The sequence below is a fragment of the Helianthus annuus genome, chromosome 8, assembly GCF_002127325.2.
Source record: "Helianthus annuus cultivar XRQ/B chromosome 8, HanXRQr2.0-SUNRISE, whole genome shotgun sequence".
Classification (NCBI taxonomy): Eukaryota; Viridiplantae; Streptophyta; class Magnoliopsida; order Asterales; family Asteraceae; genus Helianthus; species Helianthus annuus.
The window spans coordinates 108424596-108450052 of NC_035440.2; the positions used below are offsets into that span (position 1 = coordinate 108424596).

Here is a 25457-nt window from a genome sequence, read left to right on the forward strand (position 1 = left end):
TTATATTTTAATAAAAGCAAGGGGTAAATAAGTAATTTCAGATGGACTTAACGGAGAAAACTAACCCTCATCCACTCCAGGGACTATCCGAGTAACAAACAGTCAAACTACAAGCACCACCGGTGTAATTTCCAAAAGCTAGGGATTATAGGTGTTATTTTACAAAACCACAGGGACCATCCGGGCATTTAACTCAAAACATAAATAAGAATTATATTAACACAAAAGTTAACAATACTAATATAAAATTTTGACGGTTAACAATTGGAGTTACCTTTTGAAAGTGTGCGATGAAACGCACTCGAGATTCTGATACATATATTACACTTTAAAAACGGTGTCACGTGTATGTTGGTCCAGCCGTAACCCAGACTAAGTTTCACTAACTCTACCAACTACACAAATAAGGGCAGTTGGTACAAAATTTCCAGACAACATATGTAAAGCTTGACTATATCGAACAATTTACCTAATGATAATACATATAACTAGTATACAAAAAATGAATAAAAATTTACATGATCGGTACGTATTCATACCTGAGTCCGCAACCTGGTCAATAATCTTTGCATACTCTCTAGTCTTTGAGCAAGTTGTTGTACGCGGGGATTACTAGAATCTGAAGTGCTTAATTCGGCACAGAGGGTTGCACAATCGGATTGGGAATCCAACAATTCTGCGTTGAGTGAAGATAAAGTTGAATCAAGTGAAGAAGAAGAACACTGGTTATCTGGAGGTGAATCCGAAGTTTGACCATGGTCAAAGCTAGAAGGTTTAGCATCCGTAATTTGCTTTCCTGGAGAAAATATCTTTTCAACACCATCACTTCCTGCAATGGGTAAACTAAACTAACTAAAATGGAACCGTGTTTTGGTCTCGTAATATCTAAAAGACACTTCATATTAAATACAACTCGGTTTCAGTAAAATTCATATTGTAATATATAAAATTTATATTAATTATTACAAGTCACTAGAGAAAAACAAAGCTATATTTTAAATATAAATTGAAAAATAAAATTGTATTCACATTAAAGAAAAGAATCAGGATTTATAACCGTAGTACTGTAGATTTAAGAATAAAAATAAAATAAAAAAGATAAAAGATTTCACACATTCACTATTGATTAAATTTAGAAATAAAAGAAAAAATATATGTTTGCGGGTTGGCCCAACCTGACCCGTGAGCTAATAACCAACATAAAAGCAATAGGCTGAGTTTTCAGAAACAAAAGTATCCTCTAATTGTGATTGGATTGATGGAAGAACTATTAACTTTAATAACTACAAATTATCATTTCTCATATCTTAAATAAATTTCAGATTCTTCTTTTTTAGCACAAAAATAAGTAGATCTGATATCTATATCTGGTTTTCTTCCGCTTTTACCTAAGAAAATGTCTGAAAATCCCTATGTATTTTAGTTGAATTCGCACTCTCCCTGGACTTTAAAAAGTTGATCGGAATGGTCTTTCATTGAATTTTGGTAAACGATCATTTTCACTGCTATTTATAAGCTAAGGGACTAAATCATGCAAAAATAAATCCAGGGGGTCATGTGCTTTTTAAAATTTCTTTCATAGCATGTCACGGTTAATTCTATAAATTATAATGAAAAAGAAATTACCAAGGTTGCTTAATCGGTTCAGGGCTGTCTGACCAACTGACCCATCAAGCTTAAGCAATTGCAGGATCCCGACAGCTATTCGCCCAAATGAATTGATTTCCATCTTGCATAATTCTGAAACACGCTGAATTTCTTCCTTACTTACAACCACCTCAATCTGCAGAATAGCAAATATCAAATGGTTATGAATTGTGATTCTAATTTCTAATATCAAACAATCACACTTTGGAAACACACACCACCCAAATGCTAGGGGTGTTGGAAATCCAGATCAAGTTTGTCTTGATCATATGAACTTGCAAGTGCAGCGGATACATGGTTTTGATTTGCAGACATGGTTAATGCAGAAAATACGGTGTGGATCGAAAGAAAGGATAAAAGGGTGGACAATTTGATTAACAGAAATTGTCTTGATGCCAACAACATTTGCCGGCAGTTTACATAAATACCACAGGATATGGCGGTTGTGTTTTGGCGGGTAACTGCTGGAGCAGTTATTTGAAATCCGGTTCCCGCTAAACACCCGCTTATTACATACAATTTACTTATCATATCTAACATGTTCACTTATCGATAATTTACATAACTAAAATAAGCATAATTAAGTTTATATTTCTAACATAACCCCTCTAAACTTGGTTATGCTTATGAGCTTGTTTGATCACGCTTCGGTTTGCTTCCTCAACGGCCCATCTTGCTTGATTGAAATTGAATCTCTTTCGTTTCTTCATTTGATTCCAGTTGTCGTCCCTCACACCTGCATAAAACGCTACTTGTTTTGGTTCCATTTCTTTGTGCAATTCTTCTGCAGCATCATGTCGGCCGCTTCCCAGGCTGTTTGTCTTCTTGAGATCCCCTCTTGAGACTTCATCCTCTTCACTCACCATCCTTTTATCATGCACTCTCTGTTGAACCTTCTTGAATTTGTAGTAGTATTCTAAGGTGTCTAAGTACATAGCATAAACTATACGAATGAAATCACCATCTTTGTATTCAAACCCCATATCTTTAGCAATGATTGGCCATAAGTTTTCTGTTGTCACTTCACGATATCCTCCATCCTTATCGACTAATGTATCCAGTAGATCTATCTTATGATTGTCTTTTGTGCAAGGAGGGAATGGTCTATGAGTGATTCCCAAGTATTCAGTTAAAAACCATTTAACCATTTCTTCGAACTTCTTACTCAGTTCATATTTGTACTTAAATACGTATTCGCGATCGTCTAACATACTTATCACAGCCTTACAATCATTAAATTCATGAAACTCCAATGATTTTAAGATCATTAGATTCCAATCAATCTCGGTTTCATCCGAGACATTGAGGGTTTCGAAATATGAATTCAAATAGTCGTTTTTGAATTCATCATCTATCCCACACATGTTTTGCAACCTTTCTTTCTCCTTTATCCCTAACTCTTCCTCTTTTGTTAACCCTGTCACTTCATTTTTAGAGTTCATCACCGGAGATGAGAACATAGGGAATATCTTGCATGTATCACCGGTTCTCCGGACTGTAAAACCTTGTAACGTTAATTGTTCTAAACTTAGAACATTTCGGTTGATGTCCAGTGAATAGAAAACACTAGGAACGCTTAGTGTTTCATTCCCCATTTTTACTTCGACTATCCCCACTCCTCGGATGAATAAGAAGTTATTCATTCCGGATCGTGTTTCTACCCCCATGATGTGTTTCACTCTCTTAAAGACATCTATGTTGTTCACAAAATGATGACAAAACGTTGGATTAACATACCAGATATCGTTCCATTGTCCGCCGTCGGTACCCGTGACTATCATTTCTTCTCGGCAATGAACTTCTTCTCTTTGGGTTCTTATTCCGTTGTTGATTGCTTGCCGTATGAGTTGTGATTCCTCGTCATTTTCTTTGGATTTACAAGTGTAAATCTGATGACCGGGCAAGTGACAATAATAACACAGCCGTTCTCGTCGTGATCGTCGTTTTCTTTCATTCTTTTCATCTATGCAGTGTTGGCAGGGCATTACGGTGTTGGTGGGTTTCATTCCTGCATCATGTCTTTCCGTGGCTCTGATACCACTATGTTGGAAATCCGGACAGCGGAAGTCATCTTCGTAATCATTCCGTACTCGTGTTTGTGTGTGTGTGATTATGTATGAGTGTGTGTTTGTATACGGAGAACAACAGAAACTCAGAGAAACATAAAATGGATATTATTGAAAATATCTTGGTCATCCGTATCTTCCCAGGATCATGTAATTTTGATCCTAATTCTTCGTTTTCTAAACGAAAACACAACACATAGCTGACACGAAATTGGGATAAATCATAACTGCTAAACTGTAATGTTACCTAATCCAGAACAACGGTGTAGCTGACACATCTCATTAAAACTGATATGATCCTCTTGCATGTTTTCTCACACAAATATGTGTTGTAAATATTTTAAAGTTTTTGTGATTATATTTGCAAAATCCCAAAAGATTTTTGTGTATTTTTCTGTTTTACAAAATACCAAAAAAAAAAAAAAAAGATTTTAGGCATGTTTTGGCATAAACTTTCAAAAATACAAAAAGATTTATCTTTTAATTTGTTTTTGATGCTCTTCCACATTGCGCGGATAAACTGACGATTTTAAAAATGCACGGAAGCATTTCAGATAAACACAGGTTTGTCTGGTAATGTGAATGAGTCTAACGAGACTTTCGAGAATTTGTTTATGATAGTGAACAAAACAGATAAGCTGCCGAAAAATGCACGTCAACACAACTTTCCCGTTTAATAACGGGTCGGATTGTGTTTGAAAAGAAAAGAGATGAGATTGGTTTTTGACGAGTGTTTGAAGAGGTATGGTCCCAATTCCCTGCCTACATGGCAGGGACCACACCATCTTTTGAGCATACATGGCGCCCACATCAGCAAAGCAATCCAGAAGCTTCCAGAAACTTCTGGAAGACGCCGAGGTGGCACCAAAGATGCTCCATCCGACCACAAGGACAACACGTGTCACCAGTAGCAGGACGACACGTAGGCCTGCGACAAATCAGGGGGCATAGCCGACAACGCCAGTACAAGGTTTCCAGCATGGACAAACGTAAGCGCGCCACGTGTACCACTACACTGGTTATGACAGAGCAGACCAAGAGGATATTCCCCTTGGTCGGACAGCTGGCGTGCAACCACAGCTGGCATAGCTGCTCCTCCCTTCTTCACCCTCCGGCTATAAATAGGACCCTTCATCATTCAGGTTAAAGAACTTACTCTCCTCACTCACTCAATACACACGCTGTTTTATTCTCTCAGAACAGTACTTATTCTCACGCCAGAGCCTGGTTAAGAGGGAAAATCCCCATCTCCCCCTCTTAACGAGACTAACGGTGTTGCTGTTTTGCAGGATCCGAGCTATTCTCGCGAGTAGGAAAAGAGGTTGAACCCACAGAAGAAATAACCCCCATCGGTTAACCTTAGTGTTAATTGGTGTTTCATCAAAGATCAACTTGTATAACCCGTTGACCTTGACCAACCGTTATGCACCCTATGTAACCCGTCAACTCATCTATATAACCGGGTTACTCGAGTCGCATCACATGTCTGGATTAGGGTTCAACTTTTCAAGAAACTGAGCAATCAGGTCATGTTCAGGGTTGGGTAATAAAAATTCGCAAATCAATAAGTATAATGTACTCACCGGTTGTTTTGAGGAAATTTTCAAATGTTCCAATGCGCAACTAATTGTCCGATTGACATCATTATCTTGAGAAAGTGCTAGGTCAAATTCAAGATCCATCCCGTCATGTGGCTCTACTTTTGCAAGTGTATTTCCCTTTTGCTGAGGTTTAACGGTCTTCCAGCTGTCAACCCGAACCTAGAACGGCACGAAGTTCAAAGTTTTATCGAACTCTTTACAAATTCAAATGCTAAATACCTACCTTGACTAGTTCAACAGGATACTTGTGTGCTTCAGTGTCATTTTTGCTTCCATTTGCTTGAACTTTAATACTCTCGAAACACGTGTGCCAGGATCTTTCTTTTCTTTGAGAATCCTCAAGATCGTTGAATATAAGCCGTTCGGACATTACCTCCATGCTTTCCAGAGCAAAAAGCCAATCGTTTAATTCTAGTGATACGTTCACATCCTCTGGTGCACCCAAGTTCACATAACTACTGTTCTTGCCCCCTATACTTTCATCTAAATGAGAAATGAGTATTATTTAATCTGAATAACTGAAAAACTAAATACTTTGCAAGATGGGGTTGACCCGTAAAAAAAATTGTCCTTTTTGAAAAAAAAGGATTACATATAAGGAGGCCACCCATTTATTTAAACGGCTTTATAGTCCACACAAGAATGTATTCGGTTTTGTACTAAATCCGACTAAGTAACATAGTAGAATATTGTAAAATGCCAAAAAAAAAAAAAAAAAAAACCAAGTGTTATTACATCAAATAAATGCCTTTTGAGAGATCTATATAATGGTATATTGACTTTCGAATTCTATTGAGCGTTTTCGCCATTAGACATTTTATTAGCCGAAGTTGGTAGAAATGGATACATACTTGTGTGGCCTATAAAGTAGTTTCAAATATGGCTATAGTCTTAATGATAAAAGTTGAATACATTGGTGGCCTTAGAGGTGTACAAATCGGTTTTTTTTTTTTTGAAAAACCGGTCCGGTTTTTAACCGAACCGGCTTTTTTCATCCAAAACAAAAACCGGTTTCTTTAATAACTGGTTTCGGTTACTAACCGTTTTTTCAAGTCCAAAACAGTAACCGGTGTAACCAGTTGGGACCGGTTTTTAACCGGAAAAACCGGTTTCGGTTATTCACCGGTTTTCAGATCAAGAATACTAACCGGTCACAAACCGCCGGTTCGGCTCGGTTCTAAAACCGGTTTTAAAAAAACTGGTTTCGGTTTTTTTTCCGGTTACGGTTCTAAAATCGGTTTTTTTTTGTACACCTCTAGGTGGCCTCCACATACATTATCAATTGAAAAAACTATCAAATAATGGGTTACTTATGATTACAAAAACAATGTTATTAGTATAATGATAATATAACCTTCAAGTAAAACAATTTAGGAAGTTTGTGAATAAAAATAAACCTTGGACGACTGTCAACCAATTCGACGTGTTACCCTTTTCCCTAATGTTTTTGCGTGTTCTCATTTGATCTGTTTAGAATAAAAACACAACCCAAACCGACCTGTTTAGAAGTGCATGGATAAATAGCTTACTTTGACTCTCCCTCACCTCACTGGCAGATGGAGGTGACGCTTTGAATAGTTTTGACAAAGGTCCTGTAGATAAACGGTCTAGACCTTTCGAGAGTCCCGCCCCTGGCCTGCCATCTGGCCCTAAAACCCCAACACGGTGAAGTAAAGCTTCAGTGTGATTCATCCCGCCAGCAAGGCGTACACCCGCAATACAACCAGACACACGTAAACTATGCCAGTTTCTATCTTGTGCATCGTATGGGATTACATGCACTGCGCTTAAATTCAAAAACGGAATCAAGTCTGTGTTGTTTCTTGATCTAAAATCCGTCTTGTTTTGCACCCAAAATACAGCTCTCGTTTCAGAGCCAGGTGACACCGTACCATTTGCTGCACAGTCCACTTGTACTTTGTCCCAGCGTAACGTTGACGAAACTGCCATTGCAGCACCCAATGTTCTATGACTAACTTGCAGTAATAAATTATCTCCAATGAACTGAACTAGAGGTGTTCCCTGAGTATCTAGAGAAGAAGGTTCTAGAAACTTTAGTTTCATGTTCTTAGATGCTAAGCTGATAGCAGTATCAGCAGGACCCGCAGGACCCTTTTGGCTAAAACTTTTATAATCGGAAGATTCCTTTTTAACCATCTCACTCCATTTATCTTTTCCAGTCATCGCCATTTTACCACTAACATTATCAATAAAAGTATAAAAATCTAACACGTAAAATAACTGTTCAATCGAAGTGTTGGACACAAGTTGCTCACAAGCAACTCCTACTCTGACGATTCCGCCAGGTGGCGGAATGTTTCGTAATGGACTTCCGTCTGATGTCACCATTGCCGCCTGTACACAAACACCTTGCAACTCCACACATCTCCATGGTTCCGAAGAGTTTAGCTGTGAGTTACAACCTCCAATCGGGTTGTTGTTACATGTGTCGAGAGACAAACCGATAACAGAAGCGCCAGCTGTCCATTTTCTCATGCTGGAATCAATCGGTTGGCCTTCCCACATACAGAAACATGCAGCATCCATGTCAAGATTAAGGAGCCCGAGCTTCATAGAAGGTGACTCAGAAAGGTATAGATTTTCTATACGAAGCCTTGCCCCTTTAAACAGGTTGTATTTAGAGTTGTTGTGATATGTGAAATGATCAGGCTTCGTAGCCTCGAGTGGAACGGTAATGTTTAATTCTTTGATATTTAAATGAAGGGAGCTGATGGACGGATCTGATGCGATATCATCAGGATTAACCACAATTCCATCAACTAAAAGGGATAATATTCTTAGACATGACTCTTCTTGAAGATGAATCTGGCATGAATGGCAGCATATCACACAACCAAAATAGTGAAATACACACGTTTGACTGTTTATATAAGGGCAAATTGCATAAAAAGGAGACCAACTTTTTGTTACCCTCCACAAAGAAGGGCAAACGTCAAAGAAAAGAAATATACTTTAGGTGGTGATCATTTTGGTAATTATAACCAATGTTTTCAGAACCGGACCGGACGTCAGATCGGTCTCCTTACTGGTCAACTGGTCGGGCCGGTCAAACCAGATGTAAGAACCGTGTGATGCCATAAATATTATAAAAATAAATAGGGTAACATTGAAATTTTTAATAAAAATCCGGTTACCGGTTTTCTGGTCTGACCGCCGGTTCTCGGTCCAACAGGACTGTTCGACTCAAAACGGGTCTGTTTGGGCGAACCGGGCCTGTCAAACCCCCGATTCCCGGTCCGACCGGCCGGTCCGGTTTTCAATAAATTGATTATAACTTTTTTAGATTCATTTTGGTCTTGTTTTTTGAACGGCCTCTTGGTAATTCAATTTTTTTTGTTCATGTCTGGTACTTAAATAATCTTTTTGCCTATAGTTAAGAGAATAGATCGCTCAAAAAGTTGTAATTACCGAAATGGATAAAAAATTGTAATTACCAAGAAAACCACCGCCTAAAGTTATTAAGATTTAGATGGTTCTTAGAGCATTCACATCTCATTCCCCATATCAACCCCATCCCTAGAATGAGGAAAAGTTTTAAGGGTTTCATATAATTTAGCACTCCATCCCAATCCCTAAAATGAGGATCAAATATTAAATACACATCTTATATTCCTAAAAATAGGGATTCACTGTTCATTCCCCATAATTTTCTATGTGCATGAAAGAGAAAAGTTAATAACGAAAAAAAAAAGTTATTTAACTGAATAGAGATGGAGAAGGGAATGTGATGTAGAAGAGTTTTAAAGCATAAACAAATTTTAAGGATAAAGTTACATGATAGTTGAATTATAGACATAAGGATGAAGAATCTAATGTGAATGCGCTTATGGCCTGAAATTTTAACAAAGTTGTTCACTTTTTATGCAATTAACCCTATTAATAATGATATCATTTGTTGTACCGTTAGGGGCTTGCAGTCAATCACAGTTTGTGATGAAAATGAAGGTGGGGAAAGAGAGGGCATATATAGCAGGGAATGAATGGATAAGAGTGATGAAGGGTTGTTTTGTCTACATTGCTGATCACCTAGTGGATATATCGGAGGACAAAAATTTTTGCCTGGTAAAAAAAAATGAAAAATGTTAATTTTCTAAGTGGGGTAGTGTAGTATACACATTAATGGGCAACAGAATATAGAAATGCAATCAGTTCATACCAAAATCTGGAACTTGTAGAATTTCCTCTGCAGCATTTTGCATTGACGGTTGCACTAGTGGGCATGGAGGGCGGGAGAACGTATCCCTGAATTAGATCATTATATATTTAGTGTAGGTTTCATAGTTCGGCTGTGGCAGGTATTGGTGTATTTATCCTAGAAAATCTAGTAACTTGTTATTCAAAATTCAGAAAAAGAGTAAAATGCCATTTTCGTCCCTGAGGTTTGGTCAGTTTTGTGACTTTCATCCAAAGGTTTGTTTTTCGGTATTTGGATCCAAAAGGTTTAAAATCTTGCCATTTTCATCCAGCTCGTTAACTCCATCCATTTTTCTCCGTTAAGGCAGGGGTATTTTCGTTTTTTTTTTTTTTTAACTTCACTTTATGTACAAGCATTTAAAATACCCCTGACAGAATTGCCCTTTAAGTTAACAAAAAAGATGGAAATACCCCTGATTTAACGAAGAAAAAAGAAGTTAACGAGCCAGATGAAAATGGCAAGATACCTTTTGGATTCAGATGCGAAAAAAAACAAACCTTTGGACGAAAGTCGCAAAACTGACCAAACCTCAGGGACGAAAATGGCATTTTACTCTTCAAAAAAGAATGTGAAGGTTTTTATACTAATACAGGTGTACCTTAAAATCAGCCCACCAACCATGAACTGAGTTAAGCATTTGCCAATTTCGCCATCAGACACACTTGCCTGCGAGATTAAATACAACCTAATTTGAATATGATACACAAAACAATTTACAATAATGACGATTAAGAAAAAAACATGAACATGTAGCACTTTGGTATTCTTGTTTTTAAGTGTTGTGGAAAGTTACCCGAGAGAAAAAAAGTGACTGCATCAGAAATTCTAGCTGGAACCCTGAAAGTAACATCCAAAGTCTTTCGTAAGTACCGTTAATATATAAATGTATAATTAACTACAACAGTAAAGGAAATAGATAAACTCCCGTAATGAGAAATCACAAACCAGAATCTTTGATGCCAAGAAATATATGATCTACCGTAAAGGAGACTAGTGTATGCCCTGCAGCTTCTGCTGATTGCTGTAAGAAAAGAGTTGCTTTTAGACAACCGAATTAATGCACTCGATAAACATTGAAAACTGAAAAAATACAGGAAGAAAGATTTAACCTCTTGAACAGTTGGATTCACATCATCTCTGTTAAGACAGACATATAATCCCATGAAGAAGCGAAGAAGAGCTCGAAGCCCTGTTCATATTATTTTATCTTAGTTGCAAAGCCGAACCAAAAACACATTATCTGACAGTAATGCATAAATTGGTAATCTTCTACTAACCTGGTTCACTTAATGCTGGGCAGATTGTTTCCGAAATATGCACTTGAACTTCAAGACCTAGTGGACAATTAAGATCTGTCCTTTGTATAGTAATCTGATTATAAAACAAAGGGAAGTTGTCAATAACTAAGGACAATGTTTTTCACGAAATGAACATCACAGGAAGTTTGCAGAAAATCAAGTCTTAAAGAGGGTTAACATTGTGTTACATAAGCCTCTCCAGAGACTCCATCAATAAACCGTTCACCACCAAAGAATACTCGTTTTGCACCATCATCATCCTTTCGGTTAGAAGCTCCCTCCGAGTCATCTGATAGCATATCGGGATGGGGCAGAAGATCGATACATAGATGCTCCCATTCAAGTTTCTGGTTATTTAAAAAAAACACTTTAATATCATACATATGCATGCATTTGTGTAAACAGATACCATCACGCATAACATACCAACACTATAGAACCTAAATGACCACCAACAAATTAGTTGCTTTCTATAGAACCTAAAATGCACTTTATTAGTAAAGTACACGGATGGTTCCTGTGGTTAACCAAAACTGTGGATTTCGTCCCTAGTTTTTCAAAAGTACACGGATGGTCCCTATGGTTTGCACTTCGTAACGTATTTAATCCCCAACTTTTACCAAAAGTACACGGATGGTCCCTGTGGTTTGTACTTTGTAACACATTTAGTCCCCAACGTTTAGTGACTAAATGCGTTACAAAGTGCATACCACAGGGACCATCCATATACTTTTGGCAAAAGTTGAGGACTAAATGCATTAAAAAGTGCAAACCGCAGGGACCATCTGTGTACTTTAAAAAAGCTAAGGACTAAATCAAAAATTTTGGTTAATCACAGGGACCATCCGTGTACTTTACTCTTATCAGTATAATTTGGGGAAAGATATTCACAAGTGAATTACTCTGAACACATAGATGAAGTTTTTGTCACATGAGAATTCCCTTGCTGCCTTTAGGTTTACAACCTGTCACACATAATTGCTGAATAACCGTTTGTTTTACAAGAAAAACTCTTTGATATAAATATATGGCTATTAAATTAGATACAGATTTAGGAAATGACCTGCCAGTTCTCATTTGTGGTATACAGCACCAGATTGCGGATAGTAATAGATGCCATTGGTGATGCCCTGCATAGCAACATATAAATAAGATCAATAACACTGAGTAAGCAATAGAAAGTTAGAAACACGCAAAATTTAACATAAGCTTACCAAGTTACTCCTCGAAGATGTCTACCACCACCATGAGTTTCAAGTAACAGATTGACAGTTTGTATTTGTAATGTCATTCCATCAGCTATCTAAATAAAAAAATAAAGTCAGTGATCCAGTTTCAAGAATCAGGTCGAAAAAGTTGCACTTCAAGCAAGTAACTGATGGCACGTGGTTACAATTTTACATAAACTAACCTTCTCAGCAAATCCATAACCACTGCTTTTTGATGAATTAGAAGGTGCTTGTGCACTAATACATGGATATGTGTTAGTAATATAACATTATTAATTACCCTTACTCTAACCCTAAAATTAAAGTACTAATCACCTGCTTGTGCTCCTACGCGAATCCACATCATCATTCTCCTCTAACACCAAGTCGAGCTTATCAATTTGCACAACAATCGGCATGATTTGTACATTACTCAAATAAGGTAGCTTTAAATACAGAATCAATGCATTATGTTAAAAAGAATGAATAATCAGATGATAATTCAGTGATATTAGTTGAATTACACACCACAATCTCTAACTTTCCAGATTTCGCCATGCTTACAGTCAAAGCTGGCGGCAATCCAAGGCTTGCATGCAATGCATCACCACTTATATCTATCAAAAACGAAATTTCGCATCAAAATCGTTCGGAATTCTTCGATTTCAAGTTTTCAACACATTTAACGTCATAAACTCATAATAACATAAACAATAGATGAAAAACCTAAATTGGAGCGAAATTGCATAGAATTCTTCGATTTCAACACATTTAGCATCATAAACTCATAATAAGTAACAACTAATAAGCTAAATTCAAAATTGCATAGAAGTCTACGATTTCAACCCATTTAGCATCATAAACTCATAACAAGTAATGACTAATATCATAAACAGCAAATGCAAAACCTATATTGGAGCGAAATTGCATAGAATTTTTCTATTTCATCACATTTAGCGTTATAAACTCATAATAACTAATAGCTAATACATAAATAGTACATGAAAAACCTAAATTGGAGCGAAAGCGCATCAAAATCTTCGATTCCAACACATTTAGGGTCACAAACTCATAGTAAGTAATAACATAAACAGTAAATGAAAAAAACTTAATTAGAGCGAAAGTGCATCGAATTCTTCAATTTCAACACATTTAGCGACATAAACTCATAATAACTGATAACTAATAACATAAACAGCGAATGAAATACCTAATTTGAGCAAAAGTGCATCGAGTTCTTCGATTTGAACACATTCAGCGTCACAAACACATAACAAGTAATAACTAATAACATAAACAGCAAATGAAAAACCTAAACTGGAGCGAAAGTGCATGCGAAACTTCAATTTCAACACATTTAGCATCATAAACTCATAATAACTAATAGCTAATGCGATAGTCCATCGAGTTCTTCGATTTCAACATATTTAACGTCACAAACTCAACAAGTAATAACTAATAACATAAACAACAAATGAAAACCTAAATTGGACCGAAAGTGCATCGAATTCTTCGATTTCAACACATTTAACGTCACAAACTCATATAACAAGTAATAACTAATAACATACACAGTAAATGAAAACCTAACATTACCACTTATATCTTCAAAAACGAAATTCCGTATCAAAATCGCACAGAATTCCTCAACTTCAACACATTTAGCTTCACAAACTCACAACAACTAATAACATAAACATAAACAGTACAAGAATAATCTAATATAGAGCAAAAGTGCATCGAATTCTTCAATTTCAACACATTTAGCGTCACAAACTCATAATTAGTAATCACCAGTAACATAAACAACAAATGAAAGCCTGACATTATCACTTGTATCTATCAAAAACGAAATTACGTATCAAAATCGCACGGAATTCTTCGATTTCAACACATTTAGCTTCATAAACTCATAATAACTAACAACTAATAACATAAACGGTAAACGCAAAACCTAAATTAGAGCAAAAGTGCACAGAATTCTTCGATTTCAACACATTTAGCATCATAATAAGTAATCACTAATAACACAAACAATAAGATGAAAACCTAAATTGGAGAGCTGAACAGTGCGTCCTTGCAACTTGAACTGATCTCGGGTGAAGGATTTGAACCAGTATTTGAGAGTGTATTCCAGTGCCCTAGCCATTATCGATTCCATACCTCCTCCAACACGTTCGAATAAACAACAACCGTCGGTAATGTCACCGGAATATTGAACCGGATCAAATTAAGGCGGTGAGAGGATAAAATGTGGAGGCGGTTGACGTCGACGGTGGTGCAGTGAGTCGGTTGCAGATAACCGTCGGTTTGTTATTGGATCTCGGGAGGTGGTGATTTGTCGATATCTTCTGGTTCGTTTCAGTTTTACGGAAACTTTGCATTAAAAGGAGAGCTTGCGTCGTTTACGTATAAAACCTCTATTTTGCACGTGTCAGCCATGGATGATGAGTAAGGGCTATTCGGCAAATTCTTTAGGTAGCGTTCGTTTAATGGAATGGGATGAGATGGAATTGGAAAGGCTTTTTTTTTTTGTAAAATTGATCTTGGTTTGGGAAGGGAGGAATTTGAAATCCAATGAATTTCTTTAATCAATGAAATTTGTGACTATTTCAACATTCCATTCCTTCATCAGAGTGAAGGATTTCTAAGGAATGTTGAAATAGTCACAAATTTCATTAAAGTGAAGGATTTCAAATTCCTCCCTCCCCCAACCAAGATCAATTTTACAAAAAAAAACTTCCTAATTCCATTCCATTCCATTCCATGAAACGAACGCTATCTAAATGTATAAGAGTCTGTTAGGCACCTCGGTTAAGTGGTTAAATGTTGAACTAGTAAAAGGTCTGAACCATTTGTTGGATGAAAATCCGAACCGTATTTTCGCCTCGTGTATTTGGGCCAGGAGCTTGTGGTGGAATGTTTTTGTGTGGCTCAGGTTGAAACCCCCGGATCAGTATATTACATTAAAGGAAATTTTGGATGTCTTACTCGAAAACCCGGGCAGTAAGGTTTGGAAACGTCTCGTGTAGATCGATGGAGGATTTGGTAATGGCAACAACGTGAGGATTTGGCTTGCTCGGAATGTTAAAGTCTTCGAAGACACTTTTGTTCCGGTGGCTAGATCGATGGAGTTGATTAAGGAAGACACGTTTCTTTGGGTGTGCAATAGGGCGAAAATCACATCTCCTATATGGGAGAAGCGGGTCCATTTTGATGTAGCGGGCATTGTATAAGTCCAGGTTTTTTGTTTGTTTTTTCTTTGGGTTGTGTTTTGTTTTGCTCCCAGTTTCTTGCTGGCCTATATATATATATATATATATATATATATATATATATATATATATATATATATATATATATATATATAGTGTTGTTGCCGTTCAAAAAAAAGTAAAAGGTCTGAACCAGTAAGTGCTGAGTCAGTGAAACGCTGTTTTGTTAGACCTTTGAATGACTGTGGAGAATGACGATTTTACCCCTCTGAACTACTTTTTGCTGAATGAAATATATTTGTTTGTTTAGCGCTCTGAGTGACTGTACCGAATGATTAATAATTTTTTAAAAATACAAAATATCATAGAATTACAACGGTTCTTCATTTGTATTTGATCGCGCTATGAAATTGCGTCATAATTTGTTAACCACATAAACTCAATAATATAGATTATTTTGATTATATTTTCTTTTACAATTGATCAAAACAACCATAAAAAATTACATAAAATCAATCAACCACTTACCACCTAAAATCATCATTTCTAAAAAATATGGCTTGCATTTTCTATTTAAGAAAGGGGTCACGTTGAGGATGAACATGATATAACTCCAGCTAGGCATTTGACAAATATGAAATAAGAAAAAGTCTATAAATTGTATCTACATAAAGTATCGATATCAATATCCCAACTTATGAATTGTTAGTATCTTACTGTCAAATTTTGTATAACCAAACATGGTCTCCCGAGTATTTAAAACCTTTACAACAGATAAACATATAAACACCAATCAACGAGAACAAAGACTTCCATAGTAAACTAGACATCATTAGCATTGGTTGAACTGTTGCGACTTGTTCCCTTTACAAACTGTTCTGCCATTCATTGGCCAGTCACTTTGATGTCACAGTTTCTATGTAGAAAGAACAAAAGGCCTGCTCATTCTTTGGCCTAGTGCATGAAGAGCAGCTTATAATAACCCTTGAAAAACGCGACTAATACACCCCGTATACGATAATCGAACTCGTATGACTTTAATTTTAATTAAAAACAAACAAAATCTTAATTATTACTCGCTCGCGGGCCGCGAACGAGTTATCCTTGTGTCTCGCGGGGCGCGAGACACCGTTACTTGTCGGACACCCCTTTAGCCACGTGTCCCACACGCGTCAAACCTATATTTCATGACTCACCAACCCTAAGCCCTAGCTAAGGCCCTCGCGGGCCGCGAGAAAGGAAGCGAGGCAAGTCGCGGGGCGCGAGGGAGGCACGAATTAGCTATAAATTGAGCTTCAGCCTGTAGTTCTCAATCGTTCAAATCCTCTTTCTCTCTCAGTCTCTATTATAGCCAATAGTAGCTCGGTATAATACCCTTAAAACACGAAGCTCTGCCCTGTTTTAAGTATTTTAGCCCCGATCACTAATCTATTACCCTATCCGATTGATCTAGGGCCCGTAACGCATGTCGAGGCTCTGCCTGACTAAGTTCGTTGGGGTTCTGTCTCGTGTTGTATGGCTAATGTGATTTGGGTTATCTTACTTGTAATAACCAAAAATTTTTAAATAATAATAAATCATATTATAACAAATGGATTTTGATGAATGTACATGTGATATTTATTTCAAAATTCAGAATTTATAAGTTAGTTTTAAGAAGTAATTACATTACCATAAAATTTGTATTTAAACATAAGATTTAAAAAAAATCCAATAAAAAGGAAAGGATTTATGTGTATCTATTACTAAAGAAGAGGGGTATCTTTGAAAATTAATATATACATTTAGATGTTAAGAGCCACGTTGCCTCCTGATGAAACGTGTTCTCCACTTCTCATTTTAGTTCATCCTTCCTGCGCAAAACACGTATCCGTTCTTTATTGACTCACCCTACCACGATTACTCTATCGACAAGTGTCAAATTTTTTTTAAGGAAACTGAATTATAAATACCAAGTTCAAGTTACACACTTAGTGCACCATCTCATCGCGTTTCGCTTTAATCAAAATCAGTTCCATATTTAGTCGAAATCGGGATTTCGCCGGTTTTTTTTTCACTACTCCGGTCTGTCGTTTCATCTCAAGATAAGGTATAAACATGTTATACTTGTTTCAGTTATTTAATGATTCTAAGTATTCATGTTGAACCGATAAAATCAAACAACTAATCCGGCGACATATGTTCTTAAAAGAAAACTATGACTTTGTTGTTTTTGTTTTAGTATTGTTAACTAAATCTAGACACATGTGTAGTGTGGTTTTGTTACTGATAACATGATGAATGTTTTATAATTATATTTTTCTTAAACTTTTGAATTTGAACCTGTAACACTCACTGGTTAAAAATGGAGGTTTTCACCTGGGTTCATGAAGTCCATATTTGGATTTATTTTATTTCTTTAAACCTTTTTGTTGATCCATCATTTATTTCTAGGACATATTTAATAGTATTAACAGTAAAAAAAATCAATTATTATGTTATTATAAAAACGATGGCTGAAGTAAATTGAAGATTAGATTACTTATTGGTAAATATAAAAGAAGTGGTTTAATTGCTTTTTAGAAGTTAAAAGAACTGGTATAATTGATTTTAGAAGTTAAAGTTTCGATTTTCATAACTTTTTATATTAATAAAGATTAACATGTTTATTATGTTAGTAAATAATAAATATACACATACAAATTATTAGTAACTTATTTAATAAAACAACGTTTATACGTTAATTATTATGATGTTGGTCTTTTCCAACTAACTGTTATATACTTAGATATATATAAACATATTATTAAAGTTACATGATTTGTTAAGTATTTTTTTTATAATAAAATATATATATATAAGTTTTTTTTATAAGAAAGTGTTTGAAACCAATATGTAGGGTTTATACTTTTATAACTATACTATGAAGTCGCCGGAAACCAACTGAACAAAAAGTGGCAATTAAAATTTATCATGCTTTTAAGTAAAAGATTATAATAATATTGTAGGATTTGGTGATCATATAGCCGTAGACTATTATTTTCAGTATTGTAATCATCTCTTAAAGGTACGGATAGAATCCCTTCCTTCAATACATGTCATTTGGCCTTCGGGCATCTGAGTCCTGATTTTTAAATTATGCAATAAGTTTATATTATAAAAGTGTTACGAGTTTATAAAGTTTATGTGTTTATAAATGTACAAGTTTAAGATTATGTACATGTATTATGTTACCCAAGTCGGTCCCTTTTCTGTGAGGATGACCACAGACCCATCATTGTGGCATAAAATGATGTGGCACCATCCGTGACGGTGAGTTGAGTTCACGGCGTCTCTTCTGTTTCAGTCTACGGACTTCTGTTAGTTTACGGACTTCTGTTTAGAGGTGTATGGATCGATCCTAGGAAAAAGTAAATAAAGTCCGATATCTGGTGTATGGTTGGTGTGATTTGCCCACACTCCATTCATGTCTGGATACATGGGCTAGCTACCCTGTATCAACCTCTGTAATAAAATGAACCTTCTGGAGTTCGGGTAAATCTGTATATCATATTCTGATAATGTTACGCCCTAACACGTAATTAGCGAAAGTCGCAGCGGAAGTTCATGCCATAAAAATTCTTTCATTATAAACCTTACGTCTTACTTGAAAGTTCACTTTTAAAATAACTCTTTTATATCGAATACAACAAACTGACTCTATTATAGAATAATTCATAGCTTATGTACAACAAATTTACATCCTTAGACAACCCCGTACAATCCCTTAAGTGACTCGGTCTTCGATCTTTATTCCTTGATGATCCTCCGTGACCCGCACAACCTGCATTCACCACATACATTCAAAAACATTAGCACACAATGTATAAACAAGATCATTCGCATACACTTCACATCTCGTTCTTTATCAAACTTCAAGCATTTCATCCGCGTATCCATTTCCTGGCGAAGCTTCATAAATGTACCTGCATTACTTATCATTCTCAAGGTACACCATTAATAACGTTAATCCTCAATGTGTCTAAATCATACACATATATGTACTTACATACCCACATACATATACATCTACATACGTACATACACTCATACATACCCTTATACATACCTACATACACAACTACATACTTACATATCCTTCCTACAACTAGACATACGTACATACACTCATACATATCATTAAGCATAACTACATATCCTACTACATACGTACAGTTGGAGTTATAAACATACATACGTGTATGCCTACATACATGCTTACATAACTTCTACATACGTATACAAATACATACAAGCACACAATCTTGCTTATCTATATATGTACATACTTTAACGAACACGTACTAGATCACGCGTACCTCTTACATAATCATACATTATTAACGTGGGTCTTAGTCTTAGCTTTATAGCCCATAAACATCCAAGGAACCTTCAAAATCATGTTTGGAAGGTCCGCCGTAGTCCACGGATATCAAACCGAAGCCCACGGTACATAAATTAACTTAAATAACAAGATTTCAGCTTTTGGGACTTGGGAAGGCCGTCACCGACGCCCCTAGGGCCGTCGGCGACGGGCCTTGCATTTACCCGTAGCCCAAAAACCCGTAGACAGGTAATTAACCCGTCAGCACAAAAACTGATTTTCTAGAGCCCGTCGGCGACGCCCCCATGCCCATCGGCTACGCCCTCTAGATTTTGCATTTTTCTGCAGCTCCGTTTCGTCGTCCGTACGCACTAAAACGCGCATAACTTTTGAACCGTTTACCCGTTTAACCTCCCGTTTCTTCCTACATGCTTGTAAATTCATATTCTATCATATGAACTTAAAATCCCATATCCGGATTAAGGAAATTCTTAACTTACACTATCGGCTTATTATTCACTTATGAATTATTCGACCCGTTATGGGTATTTATACATTAAAAGGTCTATAACATACAAAACCCTATACTTTACTTTCATAATAGACAAAGACATTACCCTAATCGAATAACTCACTTCCAAATGACTTTTAAGGTCGTTTACCCGAAATACCTATCAAGGGTATTTTAGTCAACTATGCTCTACCCTTGATAACAAAGGATTTCCTTACATAAGAAACCAATTCCACTACTTAGCTACAATTTCTTAGTCACACCTACCTTGCTCGGATCAAAACTAAGATCCGTTTAATACTTCATTGACATCATAAAATTCATTCCTATTTCACCTCAATTATCACATATAATTAAATTGCATATAACATTACATGAACAACTAAGAAGTGATTACGGAATCACTTACCTTATGCGTCCGTGCTCGTATCCGATTCCTCGCCTTTTCTTGACCCGTTATCCTTTCATGCTTGAGTCCGTCTTGACATGATTCCTATACTCTCTTTTCATCAAGATCACACTCCTATTAGCATATGCATTCGTACATGATAACAATCATATCAATCACATATTTCACACTTAACCTTCATTAATCATTTCTAACAAACATAACTCATATAATCATATCCGTATACGTTTAAACTCATGTAACTCATCATGTCATTACATTTAACACGGATTGCTATAACATGTACCATACGACTTCCCATCAACCTACATTTACGACAACGAGTCAAATCATGTTTCTTATACTTAGTTGACTTTCAAGAGTCAACTATTAACCATACTTAACTATCGACTTATCATTATATACCCGTAACATCATAATCGACTATACGGACGACACTATATATATCTTATCATACGCTTGGTATGTGTACCACCTTTTAAGCATAACGTACAACTAATTCATACACAAATCTTCTAAACTCATACGTAACCCATCAAATCCTACTACTAATCATCATATATCATTCCAAATGAACATTAAACATAACATCATCATATTTCTCCTAATTCATCTAACAATATTTCATCACACCCACATAATATATCAATTTTTCAACAAGACTTTAACATAGGTGGGGATTCTAGTCATCATCTTCACCCTAACTAACGGGTTTCTCCTCTAATCATCAAATTAACACAAACCATACTTTAGCTTTCAAAAACATTACTTTTACATTCCTTATAGTTCATTATGGTGTCTAGTAATCACATACGCCATTATCATAAAGAAGTTACATCGACTTAACAAGTATTCATGTAAAAACCATAACTAAACTCACTTAGGCATTTCATCGAACACATTGCGTGCGTACCATCTACAAGGCATAGTGTACAAGCATCCAAAGCACGATTTGCTAATTCATCCTATATATGTCATCATTATTCAATCTAATTCTTACAATTCCTTTAATCAATATCAATTTATCTAGCATTCGGATACTACAAACTGAATTACTTGCCAAATTACATATATTCATCACTCCTATAATCTTTATATTCATAACACAAACTTCACATAGTGGGTTTTCACTACATTCTTTCATGCAACCTAAAATCACACATGATTCTTGTCCTAGGAAGCATTTCTAACTCAGATTTCCCACAATAGATACAAGAAATCGAATTTGGGTTTAAACCCTTATTCTAGAATTCATCTTTTCAAAAATTAAACTTACCACTTCACCATGTATGCATAGATAATCGATAATCTTGAGACATGCAACTGATTTAGACTTGAATTTCTTGATTAATTGAGTAGATTAGCATGAACAAGGGTTTTCACCCTTGTTTCTTCTGTTCGTTCGCTCCCAGGTACGCACACAGGAGTGTGTTTGTGGGTTTACCACTATGAAACCCTAATTATTAAAATCTTACACATTAACCCCCTTCTAAATTGATAAGTATTTAATTTAAGCATTAATTCAAATTTTTAACTTATTTCTTATCATAACCCATTAACTAGGTTACTTTTTGTTCATTTTCATTTATTTTAATTGATAACCGGTTTTTGGGGCGTTACAGATAATATTTGTTATACTTATTTAATATATTTTGAATTATGAAACTTAGCGTTTTTGCTAAAAAAAGGTTTTTTTTTTTTTGAAGAACTTTGCATTTTCTCAAATAAAATAAAACTTTTTGTTTCCCTCTATCCGCACACTGGGCAAAACTTTCAAATTTTGCTCAGACGTACGTTTTTGTGTTTTCCTTCTTTACGTCGGGTGATCAAGATTTCTGGGACGGGATAAGGAAGAGTGTTCGAGTGTTTGGAAAAGACTGTAGAAATAAATGTATTGGATTAGATATCTTATTTCCATTAAGTGGTAAAGCCTTGTAATACATTTAAGTATTAATGGAATTATGTTTTTGATCTGACTCTGTAAAAGTGACACGTCAGCCCGTTCCGGGTTGGGGTGTTACAGTTATGGTATTAGAGCAAAGGCTCTTTCCTGTAGAAAACTTAAAACATAAGTTAAGACCTGTGAGATTATGGGTAGAAGTTGGGCTAGGAAATCTAATCTTCCGCTAAATCATTATTATCATCCTTATGTATCTTTTCCTCTCAGATGTCTCGTCTAAGTCACTCCCGTCGGAAATCAAAGTCTTCTAAACGACGTAGCTTTGACAAGGCATTTCAACGTGCTTTCGAAAAGATGCTTCCTAATATTCTACAAACTTTCGATCAACATATTCATGATCGGGAGAATAACGTAACACCTCCACCACCTCCACCTCCACCTTCTCCGCCTCCACGTTCTCCCACACCTCCTCCGTTACCTCCACCGTTTCCACCACACATCTCACCACCCAAAAATGATGTATCGTATAACAACACGACTATGTCCCCGTCTGTCGACATCTACACTTGGCTCGCAAGATTCCAAAAGCAAAAACCACGTTCATTCAGTTCTGCGAATGTTCCGGTAGAGGCACAAAACTGGATAAACCATATCGAAAAGATTTTCGAAGTTATGGGGGTCGGTGATGAGTTCAAAGCAAGGCTAGCTACATATAAGTTAGAAGATGATGCCCAAAGTAGGTGGGGAACTGTCAAGCATGCACGAGGAGGAGATTTTTATGTGGCTACACTTTCGTGGAATGATTTCAAAACTTTGTTTTATCAACAATATTTCCCCTCTGCCCGTAGAGGAGAATATGAGCGAGAGTACGCATCTATTAAACAAAGGGAAGATGAGCCTATGGTTGAGTTTATGGCTAGATTCACGAGATTGGCTAGTTTCATGGGACCCGCTGCCGGAACCCCATTGATGCAAGCCGACAAATTAAAGTGGGCCGTATGTGAAAAGATCAAATGGTTAATTGTAAACCAAGAGTTCAAGGATATCACGGAGGTTGCAAATGCAGTCCAAAACTTGGAAATAGCAAACAAAGACATGAAGCTAAAATATGATGAGATTCACAAGAAAAACCAAACCTCATCCACGAAAGATCACAAACCCCCTTTCAATCAAAACAGTAACACCCAACACCAAAACTGGCAACAAACACATCAGAACCCTAAAACTTCTAATTATCCTTATCAAACCAATCGCAAGTCTCCAAACCAAAACCAAAACCAAAACCACACTAGTCCTTTATGCAACACCTGTGGGAAATTTCATAAAGGTGTTTGTTTCAAGGCCACGGGTAATTGCTTCAGGTGTGGACAATCTGATCACATGGTTAAAAACTGCCCTAAGCCGCAAGGATATGTTATCGGAAATTATGCTGAGCCCGCCAGCGTTGTACCACGCACAACTGGCGGAAGGGTGTTCGCTTTAACCACCGGCATTGCATCAACGGAAGCGGAGCTAGCAAAGAAACGTCTTAACCATCATGAATTGATTGGTCGAGAACCTTGAGAGAAGACGAGAAGTTTTCACTCCGCCACTTTTGAAAAGGCAACAAGTATAATCCTATCCTAGAAAACTACACATCCGTTATCTATAAAAATAACTATATCATCTAATCATATGTATATATCGTTAGAAAATTTGGTTTAAGTTTATGCTAAGTTATGTTTTCTTAAAATACATGTGATATAAAACCATGTTACCAGCGACATATATGAAATAATAATCAGTTGTTTTTTTTAATTTTTTATGACTATATATATATATGTATCAATTTCGAGGACGAAATTTTTTTAAGAGGGGTAGATATGTAATAACCAAAAATTTTTAAATAATAATAAATCATATTATAACAAATGGATTTTGATGAATGTACATGTGATATTTATTTCAAAATTCAGAATTTATAAGTCAGTTTTAAGAAGTAATTACATTACCATAAAATTTGTATTTAAACATAAGATTTAAAAAAAAATCCAATAAAAAGGAAAGGATTTATGTGTATTTATTACTAAAGAAGAGGGGTATCTTTGAAAATTAATATATACATTTAGATGTTAAGAGCCACGTTGCCTCCTGATGAAACGTGTTCTCCACTTCTCATTTTAGTTCATCCTTCCTGCGCAAAACACGTATCCGTTCTTTATTGACTCACCCTACCACGATTACTCTATCGACAAGTGTCAAATTTTTTTTAAGGAAACTGAATTATAAATACCAAGTTCAAGTTACACACTTAGTGCACCATCTCATCGCGTTTCGCTTTAATCAAAATCAGTTCCATATTTAGTCGAAATCGGGATTTCGCCGGTTTTTTTTTCACTACTCCGGTGTGTCGTTTCATCTCAAGATAAGGTATAAACATGTTATACTTGTTTAAGTTATTTAATGATTCTAAGTATTCATGTTGAACCGATAAAATCAAACAACTAATTCGGCGACATATGTTCTTAAAAGAAAACTATGACTTTGTTGTTTTTGTTTTAGTATTGTTAACTAAATCTAGACACATGTGTAGTGTGGTTTTGTTACTGATAACATGATGAATGTTTTATAATTATATTTTTCTTAAACTTTTGAATTTGAACCTGTAACACTCACTGGTTAAAAATGGAGGTTTTCACCTGGGTTCATGAAGTCCATATTTGGATTTATTTTATTTCTTTAAACCTTTTTGTTGATCCATCATTTATTTCTAGGACATATTTAATAGTATTAACAGTAAAAAAAATCAATTATTATGTTATTATAAAAACGATGGCTGAAGTAAATTGAAGATTAGATTACTTATTGGTAAATATAAAAGAAGTGGTTTAATTGCTTTTTAGAAGTTAACAGAACTGGTATAATTGATTTTAGAAGTTAAAGTTTCGATTTTCATAACTTTTTATATTAATAAAGATTAACATGTTTATTATGTTAGTAAATAATAAATATACACATACAAATTATTAGTAACTTATTTAATAAAACAACGTTTATACGTTAAT

General features: G+C 35.8%; 1 protein-coding gene across 2 annotated transcripts; it reads right to left on the reverse strand.

Annotated features, from left to right (window-relative positions):
• Positions 1-257: 257 nt before the first annotated feature.
• LOC110873642 lies at positions 258-14524 on the reverse strand. 2 transcript variants are annotated; one of them, XM_022122616.2, is made up of 20 exons: positions 14086-14524; positions 12565-12653; positions 12373-12482; positions 12240-12294; positions 12043-12131; positions 11892-11958; positions 11731-11793; positions 11017-11175; positions 10808-10901; positions 10640-10719; positions 10476-10551; positions 10324-10367; positions 10129-10196; positions 9492-9577; positions 9237-9394; positions 6844-8140; positions 5538-5797; positions 5297-5473; positions 1627-1783; positions 258-829 (listed from the first exon to the last, which is right to left on the reverse strand). In XM_022122616.2, the coding sequence occupies exons 1-20, from the start codon at positions 14195-14197 to the stop codon at positions 534-536; spliced, it is 3537 nt and encodes a 1178-aa protein (XP_021978308.1). In that variant the 5' UTR covers positions 14198-14524; the 3' UTR covers positions 258-533. The 2 variants fall into 2 exon arrangements, with proteins under 2 accessions (XP_021978308.1, XP_021978310.1); XM_022122618.2 differs by lacking the exons at positions 12565-12653; positions 14086-14524 and having other exon boundaries at positions 12043-12127; positions 12373-12413.
• Positions 14525-25457: the final 10933 nt, after the last annotated feature.

Bases quoted from the DNA above. Each gene is read 5' to 3' on its own strand.
- LOC110873642 (XM_022122616.2), bottom strand. From the start codon at position 14,197: ATGGAATCGATAATGGCTAGGGCACTGGAATACACTCTCAAATACTGG. The intron at 12,483-12,564 runs GTGTGTAATTCA...CTGTATTTAAAG, and splicing joins CTGGAAAGTTAGAGATTGTG to CTACCTTATTTGAGTAATGT. The intron at 10,197-10,323 runs GTAACTTTCCAC...TTAATCTCGCAG, and splicing joins AGTCACTTTTTTTCTCTCGG to GCAAGTGTGTCTGATGGCGA.